This window comes from Neofelis nebulosa, chromosome 12, assembly GCF_028018385.1.
Source record: "Neofelis nebulosa isolate mNeoNeb1 chromosome 12, mNeoNeb1.pri, whole genome shotgun sequence".
Taxonomy (NCBI): Eukaryota; Metazoa; Chordata; class Mammalia; order Carnivora; family Felidae; genus Neofelis; species Neofelis nebulosa.
In genome coordinates this window covers 39159538-39184007 of record NC_080793.1, presented here as the reverse complement: position 1 = coordinate 39184007, position 24470 = coordinate 39159538, and the positions used below count along the sequence as shown (strand labels likewise).

Below are 24470 nucleotides of genomic sequence, written 5' to 3'. Positions count from 1 at the left end.
CCGGTAGCCCCTCCCGGCGGCCCCTCCCGCTGAGCCCTGAGACCGCCCGAGGTGTGGGCGTCCGCCCCCAGCGGCTTGCCTGGGGAGCCTGGTGAGGACGCGGGGCTGCGGGAAGCTGGGGAGGAAGGTGGGGGGCGGGGAGGAGCTTTAGGTGTGGGGTTCGCGTGGAGAGGGCACTTAGGGGAGGAGGTGTGTTACGGGCTGAGAGGGGATTGCGGGGTTCTGAGAGCCAAAGGTCGGGTACAGGCATGTGTGGGACATGGCTGGGGAGGATGAAGCTGCCAATGGAGACCTCCTTGCCCCACTCAAAGTGAGCCCTGCTCACCCCCACGTGATGGCGGGGGTGAGAGAGACTTGTCAGAAAGGAAGGGAACTGGCCCCATCCAGCTCTACAGTATGGCTGGACCCATTATGTCCTCAGAGAGGGGGCTGGAGGGAGGAGGCTGTGGGCCCCAAGGGAGAAGAGACCTTCCCATAGTCCAGACCTGCATGGACTCACAGAACACAGGCGGAGTTCCAGCCAGAGTTCATGGGCCTGTTGTTCCTTGTGCTGAATATGTATCCCATGTTGCATGTCCTGATCGGCTCTGTCCATGGCTATGTCCACACATGACATCTGTCCTGTGTACCAGATTGCACCTTTTGGACATTTCTCATGGCTGTGTACATGTCTGTTGAACCTGGCTAGGTTAACTGAATTTGCCACACGTGTATCTGTGCGTGTTTTGCACGTGGCTCCAGAGGGTGAGCTGCAGTTGTCCTGACATGCCACATGCCACATGCTTGCCAGCAGGGTGAGTCCTACCTAGTTGTTTTTAACTCTCTCTTCTCCCACTCTGGCTGATCCCAGCCAGGGGAGAGTCTGACCCTTTAAGAGGTTAAGATGGCTAAACTGTGAGAGTTGTCAGCCCCATCTGAGGTGGGACATGGGGCAACTTTGCTCCTCATATTGCATTAATTTTTTAATTTTTATTTTATTTTATTATTTTATTTTATAAATAAAATCCCAAGCAGGCTCTGTAGTACTGTCAGTACATGGAGCCTGAAGCGGGGCTCAATCCCACCAACCTTGAGACCATGACCTGAGCCAAAATCAAGAGTCGGACGGCTAACTGACTGAGCCCTCCAGGCGCCCCAAAAAAATTCTTTAAAAAAATTAATAATTGGGAAACTGAGGAGTGGTAGCCTGGACCCTACCTCCACAGGACTGGGAGCAAATATGACTGCACTCCAGTTGCTATGGCAGCATTGCCTGGGGAGACCACATTTTCCAGAGGCACTTAATCCAGGTGGTCTAAGGGCCTTGGGGACTTATCCCTTGAGGAATGGCTGTCAGGAATAAGGGCTCCATTGCCCAAAGGCTCTTAGGCCCAAAGAGATGGGATTTAGCAACACACATTGGCTAAATTTACACACTCTTGCACATGCACACACACACTCTGAGACTGGCAGCCATGCTCCCCTATAAACCCTCAGCTCTGTTCACATGCTCATGGGATCCCCTTCACATGGGAAACTAGCCATGGGCTCAAACATGTATGTAACCCACATGTGAGGTCTCCCATCGCCTTTGGCCCAGGAAGGAGCACCCCACTCCTCCAGCCTCAACAGGTTGGGAGGCACCATGGTGAATCAGGAGGCCATCACCAAGTGCCTACCCATGGCACCACTGCCAGTCTGTGACTCAAGACAGAACACTAGACTCCTGGTGCCAGAGCCCAGACTGTGGAAATGGGGAAACTCCCTTAACCATGCTACTTTTTCTTCTCCCTGCCACATGGTGTGCTTCTCAGCCTCTCAGTGCCTCAGATGGGGCTCCAAAGGCAGCACTGGACAGGAATTGGCAAGGAGCTCTCCTCAACACTGAAAGAACGTAGGAACCTCAGCCCATAGCACCTTGTCCTTACTGTGCCCCATCCTGGGGCTGCCAGAAGGACAAGCCTGGCCTGGAAACCAGAGGACAGGAGAAAAACAGGGGAACTCTACCACCAGCAGGCATATATGCAAGGCCCTTAGACACATATGCATTTGCACTCAGCTTACATAGGTGTTCACATGTGCTGCACCATATGCTCCTACAAAACTCATTCATATCTATAATTAATGTGTGGACATACATGGTCATACATGTACCTACACATGCACAATGAGATGGATTCGGGTTGAAGCAGAGAAGGTATGATACGGGTAGAGCTTCATGTTTCTTAGTGGGCGTGAAAGAGGGGGAAGGATAGAGTGCCTTCCAAGGGTCCTTTATTCCTGCCAGCCCTCATTTGGGACTAAAAGGGGTCTGGACCTGGGGAGTTTGTGCAGAATTGCCAGGCTGGCCTGAGTTGGGGGGGCAGAAGCAGGACCTCACTGTCTCTTCTCATTGTAGTCAATGTCAACGGCGCCCCCTGGAGCCAGAGACAGAAAGAAGTATGGCTTCAGAGAGAAGTGATAGCACTTGGTAAGGCCAACTCTGAGTCACAGAGCTTACCTATAGCCCTCTGGGCTCCCTCCTGTGCTTTGGGAAGGAAAACTAGGGCCAAGTGCAAGTGCAAGCTAGAAGCCAGCCCACCTGGGAGCTCTGGGAGGATGCAGATGAGGAGGCACCACCTCGTCCCAGGGCATCTTGAGCAAGGTCTGTCTCACCTGGGCGGAGGGCTGAACCCAGGAAGGGGCCTTGACAGCCCATCCACCCGTGGGAGGCTGTGATTCCTTGAGGTCAGAGCTGGGGGAGTGGGTTCCCAGACAAGGGAAGGGCTAAAGATGCAAGTCCCAGCCTGCTGGACCAGAGGGGCTGGCTGGGGCCCTGTAAGGGGAGGTGGTGGCACACCCTTCATTTTCTGCCCCCCAAACTCTTTTTGTTTGAATAGGAGCAGCGTGAACCATCAGAAGACACATGGGCCTTGCTGTTAGCAAGTGGGGTGGAAAAAAGTGTAGACATTAGAAAACAAATCATGCTATAGTCTCCCCAGCCTCTTCAAACCCTCTAAATCTCTTCCAGAGCTTTGGAACAGGGTGGGGGAGGGGCAGGCCAAAGCAGACATACAGACATTTTCAAGTTTAGAGATCACTTCCTCCCATTTGCAAAACAACTCCCCAAAGTGGGTGTATTTTTCCCCTTTCACTGATGACAAAACTGAGGTTTAGAAAGAAGTCACCTGCTGAGGTCTCAGCCACTAAGCATTGAGCTGGGATTCAAACCTCATGAGGATAAGGAGGTGAAATGAAGAAGAGGGGCGGAGAGGCCAGGGAACCTCAGGTCCAAGGCACAGGAGGAGCAGGGATCCAGGACACAGGAATCCACTGAGTCTCTCCATACCACCTGAGCCCCTTTTCTAGAATGCACCCCACTCTTAGGCCAATGCTGGACACTATTCCTGCTCCTAGGCCTCAGGAGTTGGGGGCTGGCTCTGGACTGGAATTGGGAGTGGAGAATGGAGATGAATCATCCTATTATGAGCGTCCCCAGACTGGGGGGCGGGCAAGCATCTCCTCCTACTCCGCCAACAGTCACCCCCTGTCTCCAGACAAGATGGCAGAGAGCCCATGAACACATACTACCCCCTTGGGCACTTCCAGCCACATGTCCAGCTCTGAGAAAATCTACCTTTAGACCCATATCCTGGGGACTTTGGATTCACCTTCTGGTGTCTCTGAGCTGCCCTTGGCACCCTTTGAGGACAGCAGAGAGTTGCAGAAGAGGCAGAGAGATGCGGCAGAGGCCTAGACTCCTTGCTGAGGAAGGACCCAGAGTTACAGGGGCCAGGCCAACAGGTCAGAGGCTTCTTGCCGATCAGAATCTCAGCTCCAAGTCTGGCTTGGCCACTGAACAGTCAGGTGACCTAGCCAGCTCTCTTCTCTCAGCCCTCAAGTCTTAGTTTCTTCATCAGTCACCTGGAAGTTTCAGATGGAGTCGTCCCACCCCCCAACCCAGGGCCTCTGTAAGAATCAAGCAAGATTGTGGGTGTTTCAGGCTTTAAAAACTTTATCACACAGTCAACATAGAAAGCAAGACTCATTCTAGAAGCTGCCTCCTTAATCAGAGCCACATTTCCTCATATGTGAATATCCACGTACATCCACATGAGTTCTTGGCTCTGTGTTTGCGTGTATCCATGGAGGTCTGTGTGTACGGGGGGACAACCATGGGGTTCATGCATGCATGTGTGTATCCATCAGTGCCTGTGTGTGCATTTGTGTGTCCAAGGGGCTCTGTGTGCATATCTGTGTGTGTCCCTGTCTGGGCCTGGCTGTGGGCCTGGGTCCAGAGTTTACAAAAGCCAGAGATAGAGAATGGGGATCTGTTGAGGAGTCTGGGGACTAACTGGCCGGACAGTTGGCCCTGCCCCAGGCCAGCCTAGAGGGAGAGGAGTTAGTGACATGGAGCTGACACAGACCAGGTTATCACTACAAACAGGCCTAGGGTGTCTGGAGAGCTCTGGTTCACACCTCAGGATCAGATCCCTGGAGCCCCTGGCCTTTATGTTTTCCTCTCTCTCTCTTCACTAGCAGGAAAGCTTCTGGAACCAGGATGGTTGCCTCAGAATGAGGGGTCAGAACCAGAGATTGAGGAAGAAGAAAAACTCATGGCCTTCCTGGGGGGCCTGAATTAGGGCCTGGCGTTTGCCTGGCCTCTGCAACCAGGAAAGGAGCATAGAGCATTTGGGGGACTGAGGCAACCAGAGAGCTTCCTGGAGGAGGAAACATTTGGCTGGGGATTTTGTAGAGGGTCTTCCGGGTGAAAGCCTGCCAGGCCAGGCCAAGGTATGTATGGCTGTTTGCCTGATACAAGATGAGAGCACCTGTAGTGAAGCCAGGGCGGGACACTGGTAGCACAGAAGGGCCTTGGGTTCTATACTAAGGGCCTGAACCTTATCGAGGGGCCGGAGACATTCAAGCTGTGCTTCTTTAATCCCCAGGACTCTGAGGAAGCTCTCACAGGGACTGTGGCAGCTGGAAGCCGGGAGAGGGAAGGCAAGGAGGCAGAGCCCTGGTCCCACCTCCTGTTTCAACCACAGTATTTTAACCATATTACATCAGGGTTCTAAACAAGATTACAATTGACAAATGTTCCACTGCTAAGAACAGAAACTAATGGGAGACCTGAGGGTTTTAAACAGGGAAGTGGTGTGGTCTCCATTTGCCAGTTAATGGAAGGCGCTGGAAGGATCCCTCCAGTTGCTATGTGGAGGATGTGTTGGAGGGGAAAGGCTGAGACCAGGAGGTCTGGAAGGAAGCCACAGAGGAGGCAAAGAGGCCAGATGCAATGGGTACAGGGAGTGAGGAGAGTTTGAATTGGGGATTTAGGAGGCAGAGTGATCAGGGCAGGTCGTCAAGAAGCTGAAATTGGAGGTGAGCCCAACTGGGTAGACAGGAACTTGAACCTGAGATGGAGCCCAGGACAACTGTTCTCTGAGAGGCCTATGGTCTGAAGGGGGTGGGATGGGGGACCGCAGGGGGAAGGAGGCTCTGCATCTGGTGTTCCAGAAAGGCCATGGGCATGTGTGAGCCCCAGAATTCTCTCCCCTCATCCCAGCCCAGTCTGTGCTAATTACAGAGCAGCCACCGGCTGCCTGCCCCCGGGGGAGAGGTGTCACAAGGAGAAAGATCTAGGGGAGAGGACAGGCTACAGCAGGAAGTTCTGCAGTCAGACTTCAGGTATGACTTCCTGAGGATCTCTAGACCTGGGATGGGTGGGAACTGGGCTCCAGGGAGACCCCACTGATTGGGATGGAGGTGGGGATGTTGTGGGGGCAGATTAGAGAAAGGTCAAGATGCCATATCTATCATTTTTATTCTTCAAGTTGAAATATATTTGACATAAAACATTGTGTAATTTCATTATTTATATATTATGATTGCCATTGTAACAATAATTAGACCTCCATCACATTACATAATTGTCCTTTTTTTTAGTGGTTGGAATAATTAAGTTCTAGTCTCTCAGAAAGTTTGTTGATTATAATACAGTATTGTTGCCTATATTCACTATACTGGGCATTAGATCCCTAGGGCTTATCTACTACTCACTGTAAATTCATACCTTCAAACATCTGTCCTGCCTCCCCTTCCCCACATATATCTATCTTTTTCATCCAAATCCCTGATGGTCAAGTGGAACAGGGGACTGGATCTCAGGGCCTCCTTATTCCTTAGGTCAGGGCCCAATCTGGGCCTTGTCAGTCTTTGGAAGACCCCAGCCCTATCCTGTGGAGGTTTCCAGTCTGGAACAGTAGGGGAGAGCTGGGTCCTGCTTTTGAAGATGTCCCAGTCAGGGGGACAGAGATTTCAGGCTTGAGCTAAGGTGGACCAGAGTGTGCACACTCTCAACCCTCCCCTATCCTGGACTCTGCTCCTTTATGTCTTGCTTATAACAGCTTTATTCAGCTGCCCTGGGTGGAGGGAGAGGAACAGGGCTGGCAGGTGGCCCAGGAAAGAGGAGGGGCGCAGGCTTTGCACTCCTCTCTGCCCCATTGCACAGATCTAGAGTTCAGCTCTCCGTTCCTTTATTCCTCTTCACCCCAGCCCTTGGCTGCAGGAGAGCCCAGGCTTGGCAGTGGGGTCTGGAGACAGGATTCTCTGGATCTCCACACCCCCTGTGTGACCCTGGACAAGTTCCTACACCTCTCTGGGCCTCACGCAAACCAGAAAAATTATCCTCTCCATCCTGCTTTCAGAAGTTGAACTGTGAAAGGGAAATGAGTCTCTCTCTGGGTTTGGAACACCGTGGTCCCCATTAGTGCCCTGGGCAGTCTAAGAGTCCTGTTGCTCCCCACACACACCCTCCCCCCCCCCCCCACTCTGCAGCAGAGGGATGGGCAGGCAGGCTGACCTATTCTTGAGTAGGGTAGGGGTGACTCACGTGCCCCAGGCTTCCCCTCCCCTTAATCGCTCACCTGGATTAATCTATGACTCACAAAGCAAGTACCGGATGTTGGAGGGGTTGTATGTATGTTTGTTTATTGGGGTGGGGGCACTTGGACAAGTCCAAATCCAAGCAGCCCTCAGGACTTCTTTGAACGTAACCTGCTGCAAGGACCCCTAGGCTTTGGGGTCTTGCTCTTTTTCTCCAAAGTAATGTGCTGGGCAGAGGAAAATAAGGTCTTCAGCTGAATGGATTCCAGTTTAGAGGAGATGGTGATACCACAGTCAGAAGAGAGGACATTTTGAGAATTCACTAAATGTAACCACACAGCGAGGCTTAGAAGGTCTGACAGAACTGGGGAAACCAAAGCCCCGAGAAGAAGGCTTTGTTTAAAGCCACAGAAACAATCCAGAGTTTTTGCCTCTGGTGTTTTTGTTTTGTTTTGTTTTGTTTTTTAATATTTATTTTTGAGAAAGAGAAACAAAGAGAGTGCAAGCCAGGGAGGGGCAGAGAGAGAGGGAGACACAGAATCCGAAGGAGGCTCCAGCCTCCAGGTTCCAGGCTCCGAGCTGTCAGCACAGAGCCTGATGCAGGACTCGAAGTCACAAACCGTGAGATCATGACCCGAGCTGAAGCCAGACGCTTAACTGCTTAGACTGAGCCACTCAGGCACCCCCCACCCCCCCCCCAGAGTTTTTGCCTCTTTATCTGAGAGCTTTCTCTCCTGACCTACTCTTCAAAAAAAGAGTTCCCCTTTTACAGTAACTCTGAGCTGGAGACAAAACCTGCACCCAGACTAGTGCATACAGACATGTCCATGCCCCCCAACACACAGAGCAGACAAATCACTCCATACATCAGACTCCTACCCCATCATGTCCACCTGCAGACGTAAATGCAGAACCCCCCAGAGGCAGACACACCCACGGGGATGTATAACCTACATCCTGCCCAGCCTTGCTCACACAGGAGTTCCTAGTCTTCTCTCCTTCCCTTCCAATGAAGTTCCAGCTCCTCATGCCACCATGGTCATCTTAGACCACACCAGCCTCTTCACCCACTTCCTAGAGATTGGAGGAAACAGGTTGGAGCTACAGTGTGATGGACTGTGAGGTTGGAGCTACAGAGTGATGGAGGCTGGGCTGCCTGCTTTCTCCACAGTGCTGAGCAGGGAGTGCAGAAAGGTGGTACAGCTCCTTGGGTTGAGTTATCTGCCATCTTCCCTTGCCTCATTGTGCCCCTGACAAAGCCATTACCATGCCCATTTTACAGGTGGTGAAGCTGAGCCCATCAAGGGAAGTGATTTGCCCAAGGAAACATGGAGGTAGCAGGGCCAGGGCTCATTTTCCAAGTGGGGACTGGTGTCTGCACCTCTTGGAGCCACCTGCTGCAGTTTTGCCCGGGGGCAGATTCTGTTCCCTCCTTCACCAGGATAATCTAGAACTGGGTTTGTGAAAAGGCCAGAAGCTACAGGACTGAAGCCGACCCACGGATGGAAACAGGATGGTTTGAAACAGGCCAGCACCATCCTTCCCCAGAGCCTACAGAGGGACTGTGGAGAAAATAAGTGAAGAGGAACCAGGGAACACCACAGAACCAGGGTCCATGAGGGCTGGAACTGCATTTCTTTCCCCAAACACAAAGTCTTGTACACCTCTGCCTGGAGTTCATGAATCAAGAGCACAGCTCACATAGCCCATCAATGTATTCTCTATGACATGCCAACATCTAATCTCATGACGGTGACAGGTAGGGACCGGTACAGGTTCACAAAGACTAACAGACTTGGGACAAAATTCAAGATCAGGGCTCCCATATGTGGCTTATCGTCTTTTTTTTTTTTTATCTTTATTTATTTTTGAGAGAGAGAGAGAGAGAGCAAGTGGGGGAAGAACAAAGGGAGAGGGAGACACAGAATCTGAGACAGGCTCCAGGTTCTGAGCTTTCAGCACAGAGCCCAACGCAGGGCTCAAACTCATGAACCATGAGATCATGACCTGAGCTGAAGTCAGACGCTCAACCAACTGAGCCACCCAGGCATCCCTTATCATCTTGAGGATGAACCCTGATAGCTAGGCATCAATCTCTTCACAAACAGGCCCATGCCTGCTGCTGAACCTTTCAGAAAATGAGGATAACTAAAAGCACATACTTCACACGGCTGGTATTGTTGCATGATCACGTTCCTGCACATAAGACATGTAAAATAACGGAGTGCCCAGCATTTACCAGGCACTCAAAATGTCAGCTGCATCTTAATTCTCAGGGTGCAACTCATTGTCACCTCCACACTCATTCTAGGCAGAGATTACAAATTATGATTCCCTTGTCCTTAAAGCATTTTGGTGGGCCTGCTTGCTCTCCATCTGCCTGGCCTAGATGCCCCTTCTGCACACACCTGCATCCTACTTGAGCATTGTCCTGGGTACCACGAAGGTGCCAAGAAATCTGTTCAAACATGTTACCTGCCCCCAGAGAGTTTACTTCTAGGAGACAATGTTAAAACTATGTGAAAATGGCAGAAAAGCCAGGAACATGGGGAAATTAAGTGACTTAATTTTAAATCAGAGTTTAAAACAACAGAAGAGTTCACGCCCTGTATGCAACTACGAAGTAAACCGAACAGAGAGTAATTGCTCTCATGTTTCAGACGAGAGAAAGAGCACCTCAGGCTGGGGGCGAGGGAAGGGTTGGAGGAGGAAGCACTATTCGAGCTGAGTCTGGAAAAACAGCCAGGATTAGGGGAGACGGAGAAGGGAGAGGCTGCTGCAAGTGGGGTGTGGACCGGGGTGAAAGGAGGCAGCACCACCCCCCACCCTGGCACTGAGAGCTCCTGGAGAGCAGGACTTGGGGCTTGTTCCCCCCGCACCCTTACTGCAGGGATGCAGTGGGGACAGTGTGTGACATGAATGGGCAGATGCCATGGAGCCGGGGGACTGAGACACTGAGCAGCCAGGGCAACGCTGAGTGCTTTCTGCAGCTCTCCCGGACTAGGGGACCATCTGTCCCCCTCACCCCTTCACCCCTTCTCTGGTTCATTGGGTGCCCAGCCCCTCCTGTCCTCTGTGCTTTCCCATGGTGTACCCTGGAAAGTAACAGCACCCACACAGGAGAGACCCGTGTCCCTTCAATGGGCTCTATTTATACACACAGAGCCCCTTTCCCACTGCTCAGTGCAGATATTCTGTGACCCTCAAGAAGTGCCATACCTTCTCTGGACCCCATTTAAAGGCCTGACACTGCCCTGAAGGGCATACTAAGGTGTAGGCACACATCCTGGCAATGGGAAGGGGAGACAGCCTCAGCCTTGGGCAAATGTCCTCCTCTCCACACTTCCGGAAACATCCTAGGAAGAAAAGGAAAAAAAAAAAAAAAAAGCCCAGACTAAGGCTGACAGGTGGATGGATCTCCTGGGTTCAATCAGTTCGCTGAGCTGGCTTGCCCTCCTCTTCTGGAAGTTCAGACAGGCCCAGGGGACTCTGTAAGAAACCAGGCCCCTGCTCTGATGCTGAGGCATCAGACAGAAATTTGGGGCAGGGCTTTTCTAGGGGAACATCTCAGTGTGTTTAGGCCAGCAGGTACTCCATGGAAGATCCGTACGCAACGAGGATGGAGATCATGCCATTGACATCTTGCTCCAGAGGTCTGAAGTCCGGCTGTACACCTACAGCTTGCTCCTGGGGTGGAGATCACACAGTCCACCTCTCACTTCGGGCCTCCACAGCCTGTACCAGGCCTTCACCCAGGATAGCAAAGTCCTCCAGGATCGCTTCTACATTGGGCACCATCACCAGCTCCCCACTTTGAGACACCACCATGTGCCCCTTTGTGTTGGACGCCTAGGGGAACCAGAGAAATATGGACTGAGGTGTCACAGAGGCACACCCAGAGACACCAAGCCGGGTGGGGGTGGGGAGCAGTAGCAGTAGTATAGATGGACACACAAGACACATGCTTCACACCTGACCCATGCAGTCAGGGAGCATGCCACATACAGACATGCATGCCCACATGGAACCACATGAACACACTTGGGAACAACACTTATCATCAGCCAGCACACCTTGAAGGGCTGGGGCTGGAAGCTGGTGGGCTTCCAGAGAACACCAATCACCTCTCCACCATGCTGGTCATAAAAGAAAAGGGCCAGGTCCCCAAAGGCCTCCTAGGAAAGGGCAGGACATAGATAATATTACACATAGACATCTGAGAGTCACCTCCATGGCCCCAGCTTCACCTGGAAGCCCCCTCCCCAGGTTTCGTCAGCCCTTTAGGACCTACCCTGAGCTGTGCCAGATAAAGCTGAGGAGGATCGTAGCCCAGCACAGGCATCAAGGACGAGGGCCCTGGCTCATTGAGCAGGCCACGGCAGAAGGAAGCAGCTGGTGAGTCCACGGCTTGGCGGTGCCGGGGGATGTGGCGGGGAGACAGGCGGATCAACACGTCATACATATCCAAGGGTGGCCGGAACACTGTCTGAGGGAGTACCGTAGTGCCCACTGGGAGTTGGGAGCTGGACCACAAAGCCTTCCACATGCCCACCTTGGTTCCCTCCTTCCCTTTTGTCTGACCCCCCATTAGGGGCCCAAATGTTCATCTGAAGGTGGGAACATCAAGCCCCAGCTGGTGTCAGCCAGCTTCAATCTGTCAGGAGGAGCACAGGCTACAAGTGTGAGGCCTGGATAGAGCCAGGGACCTGGTTCTCCTGCAGGTTCCACCACTGCCAGGCACCATGGGCAGTATCAATGCCTTCTGTGGATTCAGTCTTGCCAAACAAGAGGGCTGAGCATCCTGTGAGAGCCCCTATAGCTTCAGATTCCCAATGTTCAAAGACAGAATCCCTAGAACCCGAGTCACTCTTGGTCAAGGGCTTACCCTGATGTCCCCAGGCCCCCGGGGATCCATTAGCTGCTTCTCTAGGACAGGCAAGGCCTCGGCTGCCAGGACCACAAGCTGCTGTAGGATCTGAGGGGATACACACAATCAAATACATCAAACCTGAGTGTGGGTCTTTCTTAGCTCATGCTCGGCCTGCTTTCTCCTTAGGGGAGAAGACCACAAATTTAGAGGTAAGGATGGGATTGAACCTGGGGTGATGGTCCATCCTGTGTCCATACAGAGTTTTTACGATCCTGGGGGGTAAGGATGACCATGACTGGGAGTTGTCTCCGAGCTGCCAGGAAGCCATTGCGGATCTCCACCTGCTCTTCCACTGTGAACAAGAGGGGGTCCTGGGTCAGCCTGCCCCCTTCCCCAGCTCTACTACCCCAGATCTTCCTACTGTACACCCAACAGCTGCCCATCACAGGGATTTTCCAGTGCCCCTCCCCCAAAGGACAAAGGCAATGTAAAGGACACCATGTTTGCCTCAATTGGGTGGGGCGTTAAACTCTCAGCCTCAGCCCAAAGGCAGAATTTTCCACTGCCTGGCACCCCATTCTAGTTTCCGGGCCGACACAAGCTGAGGCCTGCTCCTGACCCCCTTCCCACCCTATGCTCCCACACACCTGGGGAATTAGGAAGCTGACACCCTCCTCTCTGCTTGGACCAGGAACTCCTCATGTTACAGCTGAAAATCATCACCCCCACTCACCAAGAAGTCTGGACATCTATTCTAACCTGGGCCCTGCCCTGATCCCCACAAGACTTCTCACTTAGTGTTCAGGGTCCCCCTTCTACTCTCCTTTCCCCTTCACAGCCCCCTCCAGGTAGCTTGTTTACCACCCCGGTCCATTCTGTTTCTGAGCATCATAGGAACAAACCATAGCTCTAGAGCCTTAGAGCTCCCTAAAGCCTTGACTGGGCCTCTTCCTCCTAGTAATTCCCCACCCCAAGGCATCAGGGCCAGGCACAGATATCTGGGAAGGGGAAGCCACGAAAAAAGCCCTATCTAATAAACTGGCGTGGAAAACCCTTGTGTGCCCTATGCTCTGCAATCCACAAAGGTTTTTTCTTGCAGGAGTCTGACCCCAATCCTACCACTTACCAGTGAGCTCATTGTTGAGGTTGACAATAAGGGGGTTGTTCTTCCAATCAAAGGTTGATATCAACAAAAGGAACCGAAGGAAGCCCACCTGGGGGGAGCTGAGAAGAAGGAACGAGTAAAGGGTCTGGGCCCAACCACACATCCCAGGGCTTTCCCCACGGCCTAGACAATCTAGACCCCTCAGCATGGATGGGGGTGGGAGGTGTCTTAGAACCTCTTCTGTCACTTTTTTTAGCTACCCTTTCCCATTTGGACTGAAGGTACAGGCTAAGGGATGACAACTGGCCCCAAGGGGAACTTTCTGGCTAGAGAAAAGATGGAGTTCGGAATCACCTGGGAGGGGTGAAGGGCTCAGGGTGCAAGAAAAGAGCAGCAACCACCAGGTCCAGGCTCTCATCGGTGAGCCCCTCACCCAGAAGCTGGGCGCGCACCCACCGCTTGGCCAGCCGTGCCACACCTGAGAAGGCTGGGTGCTGCTGCTGGAGTCTGTGGGGGGAAGAGGGAAGTGGCAATGAGACTCAGGCACTCAGGGCCCAAGAAGATTATTTCTACTCTACCACCACTATTTATTCAACCTTTACCCAAAGTTGCCCTCTGTACAGAATCTCACATCCCCCTAACTAACACCCCAACAGATCAGTCCTATAAAATTCCCATTTCAGGGGCGCCTGGGCGGTGCAGTCGGTTAAGTGTCTGGCTCTTGACTTCGGCTCTGGTCATGATCTCATGGTTCTGTGAAATTGAGCCCCACATCAAGTTCTGTGCTGACAGCACAGAGTCTGCTTGGGATTCTCTCTCTCTAAAAAATGAATACATAAACCATGGTATAAATTTATACCAGGTGGCCTCCCAGAGAGACAGGTGGCCAGGAGAGCAGAATAGAAACAGGCAAGGATCTACAGACAGAAGAACCTATGCAGGTGGCCATACCCATGCAAGGCACTGGTGAGCAGGGGCAACTGCCTTGTGTCCCTCTCAAGGCGGAGGGAGGCAGGCGTGTCCCTCAATGAGATCATCCCCTCAGGGCTCCGCATTTCCCTCAGGATCTGGGGCTCCCGCTGATAGGCCACACGAATCCGGAACACAAACCCATCCTGTTCAAAGAGGGTATGGGATGGGAGACACGTGTCAGCATGGGACACCCTAACACCCTGTGCCCTCCCTCTCTGGGGAATCCCTACCCTACACCAGTCTAACCTTGAGGACATCAGTGTGCATGGCTGTGGCACGACACTGTAGCCCCTGCTGTTGGGTCAGCAGCTCCGCCAGGCGCAGCTGGAAGGCAGCTCGGACCCGGCGTATGGCCTCAGCATCCTGTGGCCACTGACCACTGCCCTCCAGATGACATACCACTAGGAAGAAAAGAGGTTTCAAGACTGCAGCATGGAGTGGGAACAATTTCTCTCAACCCCTCCCAAGAGGATCCTCACCAGTCATGGGCTCCACATAGGCTGGACAGGGCTTGTCAGGCCGAGGCAACAGCGAGGCCTGCTCTCGCAAGTGATCGTAGAAGGAGTAGGCTGGCCGGACTGGGGTTGGTGGGAACACCTATGGAAGATGCAGGGCTGAGGTAGGGGCTCAGGACTGAGAAAGTGAACACAGTCAGGAGTCGGAAAGGGGAATACTGGAGGAATGGGGTAGAGACAAGGAATCGCTAAGCAGAAAAGGCTTCCTGCCACCTTCCACCTCACCTCAGTGTAGCGCAGTACTGGATGAGCTCCCTGCACAGCAGACACAGTCAACGGGAGACCTTCCAGCCCCCACAGGAGGCGGCTGAGGTCATCGTAGCAACGCACTGCTGCTGCCAGGGCTTCCTCACCTGTGCTGGAGGTCTGAGAGGGAGAACACAGTCAGTCAGGAGGCCAGGACCCTACAGAACCCCACCACCACCCAGGATTTTGCCACAGCTCGGGCTGCTGCAGAGCCAGCACCCCCTCTGCTGGACACTATGAGAAGTGCAGCCCGGCTGAGGTGTGCTCTCCACCCCCTACCTAATCTGGCCACACAGGCTACTCTGCAACCCCTAGCCTTAACCCTTAGCCCTGACCCATGACCCTTACCTCTTTCGGGCTTTGGATCAACGCGTCCAGAAGGCCCCCCACATAGTGGACACAGGTATCTGGGATGTCGGCATGGCTGGGAAAGGGGCAGAGACTCAGTGTGGGCACTGAGGAATATGAAGAATGCTGCTGGACATTCGCTGCTCAGCCCAAAGCCTGGGCCAGACCCTCCTAAAAGGCTCCCCAACCCACCGGTGCTTCCCAGCATCCAGATGCCAACACTCACAGTGCCAAGAGATGGGTGACCACCTGGTGGGGAATAAGGCGCTTCTGGGCCATAGAGGCTGCCTCCCAGACCACAGCTTCCCGAATGGCTCCATCCTGGAAACGCCGAAGCTCTGAGCGAAATCCCCAGAACTGGCGGAAGTCAGCAGCCTGAGGAAAGGCAATGGGTGGTGGAAGAAATCAACAAAGATGGGCTTTATCAGAAATCCCCAACAGGACTCAATCCAGGTGGCATGAGGATGATCCACCCTACTCCTGCCAGTGCACGGCCTGGAGTTCCCAAGACAGAGCCAAATCACCCCCCAGACCCCAGAGCTCCTCACCTCGGGCTGGTTGGCTTCCGGACCCAACTCAAGGACACTGGTCAGCCCCTCAGGCCGGAGGAGCAATCCTAGGGTCAGGGTCCCAGAGTCTCTGTGCTTTGGTGGATCCTGGCTAATGTCCCACTATAGGGTGTAAAAAGGCTGAGTTCAAGCCAAGAATGCCCCAGCTTGACCTGGAAATCCAGTTTCCAACTAGGTAGAAAGATCTAGCTAGAGGGATGGTGTGTCTTTTGTATTCCCTGAGACCCTAGATCTAGTCCTCCTTAAACCCACAAACTCCCTACCCCACAGCACCTCACCTCTAACACTGGGGGCCGAGAGTGGGCCAGCAGGTGAAGGCGGGACCCCAGACCCTGCTCCAGGAGGGTGGTCAGTGAGCCCAAAGCAGCTGAAACATAGTCCCCACCAAGATCCTGCAGCTCTGGCCACAGCTTTAGCCGGTGACATGCTGCCTGCAGGCGACTCAGTGGATGGAGACTAGAGGGACAAAGAGACAGAATGAGGTACTGCTGACCCCAAGTACCACCCCCTCCCCAAAACCAGGAACATCTGAGCACCTCTGCCCCACCACTGTAGCTCCAGGGAAAAAGAACCCACTGACATAGCCTGTCAGCCATAAACTTACTGCAAGACGTGGTCAAAAGCCCGGATCATGGGTTTGGGAGTCATCAGCAAAAATTGGAATCCATCATCAGCTCTGCTGTCCAGCAATGCCATAGACAGCTGTGCCTCATGCTGTACCTAGGGCCACAGGGTAAGCAGGGAACTCACATGTGAGATTATCACCACTATACCCCTCCCTTCAGTGACCTGAGGGCTCAGACCAAGAGACATGCCTGACCTAAGCTCTTTGGGGAAGAGTTTCTGGGGTTCTGGTACTGGTAGAAGGGACACAGTCTGGACTGGGACACCTGGGGAATCCAGGAATGGGGAACCATTGGTACCTGGTGGTAAGTAGAGGCAGTGACATCAGCACAGAGGTTGAGACAGCCTGAGGAGTCCAGGAAGACAACAGAGAAGGCCTGATGGAAGTCAGCCAGGGCCGGCTTGGAGGCATAAAAAAGAAGCCAGTCAGGGTTGAGGCCTTACCTTCAGGCCTCCTTGCCCAGCCCCAGCCCTGCCCCACTCACCAAGGAAGGATCTGAGCTGAGACATAAGCTGATCCCATTGACTGTCAAATCTGTGGTGGCTGAAGTGAGCCAGAGAAGATGGGTGTGTCAGAAGGTATCCTCCTCCCTGGGGACCCAGCACTAATGACACTCTCCCTCCTCCCTGCCTCCAGAATTCAGTTTGCTCTTCTGTCTTATGTTAAGAAACTGAATGACCCTTGATAGAATGAGAGGATTCACAGGATGAGTAGAACCCTTGGCCTTTCTGAGTCTAGCCACCTTACCCAGAAACTGCAAAACGCTTCTCAGGACCTGGTAGCCACTCATGGTGGTGTGGATCTTGCGTGTGGACACAAGGAAGGCAACCAGCATGGAGACAAGGAACCCACTGAACCCTCCCAGGCCCTGAAAAAGAGATGGAGACAGAGAGGCCCAAGCTCAGAGCCAACCCGCCACTCAGTGAGGCAGGGAAGCTGGGCCACTCCCAACTCACCTTGTCCAGTTCCCGCTGCCGCAGCCAGACCTTCAGAAGTGCCACGCCATCCTTCAGCCCCAAGGCTGAGCCCAGCACAGTTGACAGCAGCTGCACGTGAGACTCAAGGGCCATGTCCTGCAGAACCCATGTATTATAGTGGGGGGTGGGAGGCTCTGGGCTACCTGTGGGGAGGGGAAGCCATGAGAAGAGAAATCCCCACAACACTCTTCCCTTCAGCTCCACCTTGACACAAGTGCCTGCTCACCATCCCCTGGGGATCTCTGCCCTTGGTACCAGGCAGAGCGCACATTGTTCTTAGATGGCAGCAGGCGGCACGGGCGGAAGAAGTCAGGTGGAGGGCATGGATGCAGACGTACAGTGACCAGGCGCTCATCCTTCCCTGGGGGAGACAGGGAGTGCTGAGATCCTTCCAGGTGGGTCTCTGTGCCACCCTCCTCCTACCTGAGGGTACCGGGTACCATGCCCTCCCACTTCAGAATCTGAGGTCTTTGTACCTTCCCCCTCAAACCTGAGGCCTAAGCCTCTCACCTTGGACTTGAGGCCCCATGCCCCCCCCCCACTGAATCTGTCACTCCATACTGTGCCTTCAGCCCAGTATGTGCCTCCCACCATGTGGCCGAAGTAGCAGCGAGGGTTTCAGGTGGCAGCCATTGGTGTAGGAGAAGCGAACACTGCCAAAGAAGGGGTCTTGGCCCAGGTGGTGAGCTAACTGGGCCAGGTAGAGAGCACGCTTGCGGAAGTAGCGCTGGTTCAACCCATCCTTGTCCTGTAGGAGCTCCTGGAGAGGGTCAGAAAAGAGAGACATGCCCAGGCACTTAAATGCTTTTTGTTAGAGAGCTTGGAGGCCAAGATGAAGCCAAGGTGAGTCACAGTTTAGAAACCTCAGGGAGTTTTGCTGGCCAGAGTGCCTGAACCAGGGCCAACAACACCATATCTAGTTCTCAGATGACGAAGGCAAAGTTCCAAAGGGCAGCAACTGGCCCAAAGCCACATTTAAGCTGCCCTCAAGATGATAGCAGTGATCTGCTCTTTTGATTTCGAGTTCAGATTTCAATCCCCTGGCAAGTGGCAGGTGGGAAAGAAAGACCCAAGAATTTGTAGGTGGTGAAGCAGCAGTCTCTCCATTCCCCAAACTCTGGACCTCACCTTGGGCATGGTCACTGCCATATCCACATTAATGTCCGGCCGGACGCAGGTACCCAGAAGGTAGCTGCCCACAACAGTGACCTGGGCTGGAGGCAGGAAGCAGAAAGAGCCCTTCACAGTATAGGGCACTTGGTGGAGGGGTACTCGAACCCCAGCTGGGAGCCAGGTCTGGTCAGTCAGCTGTGGGGACAGAGACAGTGATACATATTATTTGACTGCCTCCCTGACATGTCCCCTTGGTGTCTAGTAGACGTCTCAAATTAAACATAGCACATTTGAGGGGCGCCTAGATGGCTAAGTAGGTTAAGTATCCAACTCTTGATTTTGGCTAGGTCATGATCTCGTGGTTCATGGGTTTGAGCCCCACATCAGGCTCTGTGCTGAGGGCATGGAACCTGCTTGGGATTCTCTCTCACTCTCTCTCTCTCTGCCCCTCATCAACTTGTGCATGCATGCTCTTTCTCAAAATAAATAAACTTTAAGAAAATAAAAACAAAAATAAACACATCAATACATTTGAAGTCAAACTCCCAGTCTTTCTGTAAACACATCCTCTCCATTAAGGCAACTTCATTCTAGTTGCTCAAGCCCAAAACATTTAAATCACCTGAACTCATCTCTTAAAAACATCCATTTCACTTTTAAGAGCATCCAGACACTAACCACCTCTACTTCTCTATCCTAACCTGAGATGCCACCATTTTCCAGTGGATCACCGCATAATAGGTTTCTAGCTAGTCTCCCTGATTTTATCTTTATCCCTTTCCCTTCTACCTTTAACACAACAGCCTGAGTGAATTACATTCTTAAAAATTATCAAGGACCCTCAAAGAGCTCTTTTTATGTGAGTTATATCTATACTTACCGTATTAGAAATTAAAATGAAGAATTAAAAAAAATTTATTACTTTTTTTTTAACTTAAATTTTAGTTAGTTGACATACAGTGCAATATTGGTTTCAGGAGTAGAATTCAGTGATTCCTCACTTACAACACTCAGTGCTCATCACAAGTGCCCTCCTTAATACCCATCACCCATCTAGCCTATCCCCCACCCACGTCCCTCCATCAGCCCTCAGTTTGTTCTCTATCATTAAGCGTCTTTTGTGGTTTGTTTCCTTCTCTTCCTCCCCCCACCCCTGCCATTCTCATATGTTCAGCTTTTTTATTTCTTTTTTTATTAAAAAAATTTTTTTTTAACATTTTATTTATTCTTGAAAGACAGAGAGACAGAGCACAAGCAGGGGAGGCGCAGAGAGAGATTGGAAGACACAGGATCCAAAGCAGGCTCCAGGCTCTGAACCGTCTGCACAGAGCCCGATGCAGGGCTCGAACTCATGAATCGTGACATCATGACCTGAGCTGAAGCTGGATGCTTACCCGACTAAGTCACCCAGGTGCCCAACACCTGTTTTATTTCTTAAATTCCACCTATGAGTGAAATCATATGGTATTTACCTCTCTGTTTGCCTTATCTCACTTAGCATACTACATTCTAGCTCCATCCACGTTGTTGCAAATGGCAAGGTTTCATTCTTTTTGATAGCTGAGTAATATCCTATTGTATATGTATACCACATTTTTATCCATTCATCATTCAATGGACATTTAGGCTCTCTCCATAGTTTGACTATTGTTGATAATGCTGCTATAAACATTGGGGTGCATGTACCCCCTCGAATCTGTATTTTTCATCCTTTGGATAAATACCTAACAGTGCAATTGCTGGATGGTAGGGTAGCTCTGTTTTTAGTTTTGTGAGGAACCTCCACACTGTTCTCCAGAGTAGCTGCACCAGTTTGCATCCCCACCAACAGTGCAAGAGGGTTTCCCTTTTTCCACATCTTCATCAACACCTGTCGTTTCTTGTGTTATTAATTTTAGCCACTCTGACAGGTGTGAGGTGGTATCTCATCATGGTTTTGATTTGTATTTCCCTGACAATGAGTGATGTTGAGCATCCTTTCATGTGTCTGTTAGCCATGTGGATATCTTCTTTGGAAAAGTATCTATTTATGTCTTCTGCCCATTTCGTAGCTGGGTTATTTGTATTTTGGGTGTTGAGTTCAGTAAGTTCTTTATAGATTTTGGATACTAACCCTTTATCAGATGGGTCATTTGCAGATATCTCCTCTCATTCTGTAGGCTTTTAGTTTTGTTGATATTTTTTTCTTTTTTTTAGAGAGAGAATGTGTGAGCAGGGAAGAGGGGAAAACAGAGACAGAAAATCTTAAGCAGGCTCCATGCTCAACACAGAGCCTAACACAGGGCTCGATCCCACAACCCCAGGATCACAACCTGAGCTGAAATCAAGAGTCAGACATTTAACCGATTGAGCCACCCAGGTGCCCCTGAGTCAACTTTTTAAAAATGAAGCTAGATCACATCACTGTTACACCAAAAAAACGTCCCATCAGCGGTTCCTCTTTTTACCCAGAGCAACAGCCAGTCCTTGTTTCGGTGTAACGAGGCCCTGAGTGAAATGCCTCCTTCCTCCATTGCCTTTTTGAACTCGTGTCCTTCTATTTTCCCCTCATTTAATCCCAGGAACATACCAGACTTACTACTGCCTTTGAACCTTTGTGTTGACTATTCCTTCCTTAGATATCTACATGGTTGACTCACTTCCTCCAAATCATCAGACTACTGTCACTTCAATGAGGCCTACCTCAACTACCCTATTTAAAATTGGAAACCAGGGGCGCCTGGGTGGCGCAGTCGGTTAAGCGTCTGACTTCAGCCAGGTCACGATCTCACGGCCTGTGAGTTCGAGCCCCGCGTCAGGCCCTGGGCTGATGGCTCGGAGCCTGGAGCCTGTTTCCGATTCTGTGTCTCCCTCTCTCTCTGCCCCTCCCCCGTTCATGCTCTGTCTCTCTCTGTCCCAAAAATAAATAAATAAAAAGCGTTGAAAAAAAAAAAAATTTTAAATTGGAAACCATTCCCACCCTCTGATATTCCCACAATCCCCTTACCTTGCCCTACTTTCTCCTTTTTCCATAGCGTTTACATTTTCTAATATTGCCACTCAGTTTGCTCATCATGTTTATTGTCTACTATCTGTAAGTCCAACACTAGAAAGTAGGCTGCTTTGTTCACTGATGTATCCTAAGAACACAGCTAATGCAAGGAACATAAATGTTTGCTGAACAAATGAACACATGGTTGACTGTACTTACAGTTGAGCCTCCTGGCAGTGAAAATGAGCTCCCTAGGACCCCACGCCCTCTGGAGAAGAGCAAGGCCTTGTTTCAGGGGCCTACACTGAGGACCTCTCCTGGACTTCCCAGTTCTTCACTCTACCTGCGTTACCTGTGTCTTAGGAGTTGAGGGCACCTTCAGGACTCGCTGGTTGACCTCCCGTAGGAAAGCATCGATCCGCTCCTTCTTCTTCTCTGACAGCCTTACTTCCTTTAGTAGCTCCTCTACCTGTAAGAAGAGATAGGGGTGAGTTCTTCAGCCTCAGGGTTCCAGGACCATCCCTCTAACCCAAGCCCCAGCCACCCAGTAGTACCTGCAAACGAAGCAAGCTAGAGTGGAACAGACTCTCAGTCTCCCGAAGGCGGTTTAGCTCTTCATTGGTAGGCTCCTTGTACAGTTCTGCCTGGCTAAGCTTCACTGGCTGCAGGAGACTCTCCATTGGAGACCCAACCAAGGTACACTTCTTAGAGTACTCCTTCTTTCCTTCCTGGCGTGTGTCTTCCAGAGCTAGTTCCATCACCTGTGGCCAATGAGAAGAGAAGCCAGTGTGAGGTCAAAGGTGTGTAGCATGCACTGCCTAAAATGCCACCATGATAGGACATGGATAAATGCTTCACAGGCTCCTGTTCACTCTTTTGAACGGAAGTCAGACTGCAAAACCCAGGATTATCATTACTTAGAACATTACTGAGCTCTAGTCTTAAAACTCCTGAGTTGAGGGTTCCCTGTCTATTTGACAGCACAAGCATGGAGCTTGGCTTGGAGCTGGAAGGGGTAGTAGTTGACTGAGCCCTGATCTAAACAATGCCTGAGCTCCTTGTATTTCCAGATACCACGCATCAGGAATCTTCCTCTTTTGCTGGGTTTGTCCTGGGAATTCACAAATGCCATCTCCACTCTTGCTCTACCCAAATCCTGCCAACCTCTAACCTGCCAGCAATCCCTGACCGTAGATTACATCAGTATACATTAAGTGGTCAGTGCTGGAAAGACCTAAAACCTACTGCCTCAGGAAAATATACTCAGTAAATCGTCCAATCTTCAGTAATCCCAGAAGAAAATGTACACTTGAAGGAAATCAAGGTTTCACAGGTGGTATGCCTACTCTGTCAGCAGGCATCCACACCCTGCACACCCTGGTCTGTAGAATCCCAAACCTTCTTCCCTACAGCCATGGGCCCCGCCTCTACCCCACAGTCCTACACTGGAGAGAGCCTTACTGGAGGGCTCCAGAAGAACCACCATGTGCCCTCCATTACAGCGGCGAGCACAGAACTAGGCACAAGAGGTCAGATCTCATCCAATGACAAGAAAGAGAACCTGGTCGGGGAAATGACCGACGTCACAGAGCTTTCGAAGGAGTGAGCTCAGTAAACTTTACTGCTGCTATCCAAATAACGCCAGGTTCCCCCTGGGTCTGTCTCGGTGCGCCAGACTGGCAACATGGGGGAATAAGGCTCCTCCAGAAGGGACGGCCATCCTGTCCCTCGTCGGCGAGCTGTCAGACTCTGCCACCTCTTGCACGTAGAACATTCCTCCCTCCCAGATGGCTCACCCACCTCCGGGTCCCCAGCAGCTGCCCGATGTTTCGCTCCCGCAGGGGCCGGCCCCATCACTCGGAGTCCAGGTCTTGCTCACGCACTTTGGTTCAAAGCCCACGTGCTCGGCACTTCTTCCCACCCTGGCTGAATTACCGAACCCCCGCCACAGACCTGCTGAAATCCCGCCACAGAATTGCTGAACCTCTCCACAGAATAACCGAAGCCTCACAACAGAACTGCCAAAGGCTTGCAGCAAAGTCACCGTACCCAACGGGAAACTTCCCGCACCCAGCAGTAAACTTCCCGCACCGCGTGGGCACTACCCTCGTGCCGCAGGACTCCGCCCAGCTCCAGAGCCATTGGGTGAGTGACCGATGAGTCGCTGGCGATTGGTATCTGTCACTGTCCAGGACCGCCCATCGTGGGGGAGGAGCCAAACAGTGTTCTCCGATTTACGGTCTCTTTGCGACGCCAGACCGGAAGCCTGCCTGTAGTTTAGCGGTCGCTTGCTTTTCCTTATTTCCGCCGCTTGCGTCGAAGGGGGAAGGGCGGAGCTAGTTTGGGCACTTGGGATTGTTTATTTATACCAGTGGTTTCTATCCTTTTTTTCCATCCACCACATCGTCTCAGTTGTGTCGGTTTTGTCAATTCCACCTCCAAAATATACCTTGAATTCGTTCATTCTTCACTGCCTTTAGTGCCAAATTTAGTCCAAGTCACATCATCTCGTGCCTAGATTATAATACCTTTCTCCAGTTTATTATTAAATTTTCCAAATCCACCCCAAAATTGTAATATTAATATAATGAACTCTCATATATTCTTCACCTACCACCCATCATAATTTAGTGATAATGTTTTGTCGGATTTGTCTTGTCTTTTAGGTATTTACATGCTGTTTTGCAGAACCACTTAAGAATTAGTTGTGCACATCCCTGAATACTTAGGCATTGATCTACCAAGAACAAGGACTAATCATAGTCCAGTTATAAAATTCAGAAAATTTAACCTCTATCAGTACTATTCAAATTTTGCTGATTATCCCAATAATACCCTCTACATAGTAGTATTTTATTTCCTGATGTAAGAGCATGCATCAATTTGGTTTTCACGTTTCTTTTCTCACTCTTAATCTGGGATATTTGCTGAGCTCTCCATTTTTTGGTCTTTTATGACATTTTTGAAGAGTATAGGACAGTTTTATTCAATAGCTTTTTACTTTTTAACATTTATTTATTTTTGAGACCAAGAGAGACAGAGCATGAACGGGGGAGGGTCAGAGAGAGAGGGAGACACAGAATCGGAAGCAGGCTCCAGGCTCCGAGCCATCAGCCCAGAGCCCGATGCGGGGCTTGAACTCACGGACCGCGAGATCGTGACCTGAGCCGAAGTCGGCCGCTCAACCGACTGAGCCACCCAGGCGCCCCTAATAGCTTTTTACTTTTTATTTGAGTTCAATATATATGTATATGTGTGTATATGTATATGTAATTATAGATGTATGTACAATGTACACAAAAATTACATATATACA

General features: G+C 51.3%; 1 protein-coding gene across 2 annotated transcripts; it reads right to left on the bottom strand.

Moving 5' to 3' along the window:
* Positions 1-8719: 8719 nt before the first annotated feature.
* On the bottom strand, positions 8720-23087 carry NOL6 (nucleolar protein 6). 2 transcript variants are annotated; one of them, XM_058695109.1, is made up of 26 exons: positions 22955-23087; positions 21709-21915; positions 21507-21623; positions 18199-18378; positions 17662-17830; positions 17297-17431; positions 17050-17213; positions 16841-16961; positions 16578-16636; positions 16392-16493; positions 16073-16188; positions 15747-15924; positions 15448-15570; positions 15126-15274; positions 14900-14975; positions 14531-14671; positions 14270-14387; positions 14037-14191; positions 13770-13933; positions 13173-13325; positions 12840-12937; positions 11941-12065; positions 11729-11818; positions 11135-11329; positions 10917-11018; positions 8720-10692 (listed from the first exon to the last, which is right to left on the bottom strand). In XM_058695109.1, exons 1-26 carry the CDS (start codon positions 23006-23008, stop codon positions 10543-10545), a joined length of 3441 nt encoding a protein of 1146 aa, XP_058551092.1. In that variant the 5' UTR covers positions 23009-23087; the 3' UTR covers positions 8720-10542. The 2 variants fall into 2 exon arrangements, with proteins under 2 accessions (XP_058551092.1, XP_058551093.1); XM_058695110.1 differs by lacking the exon at positions 22955-23087 and adding an exon at positions 22616-22676.
* Between the last annotated feature and the right edge of the window lie 1383 nt (positions 23088-24470).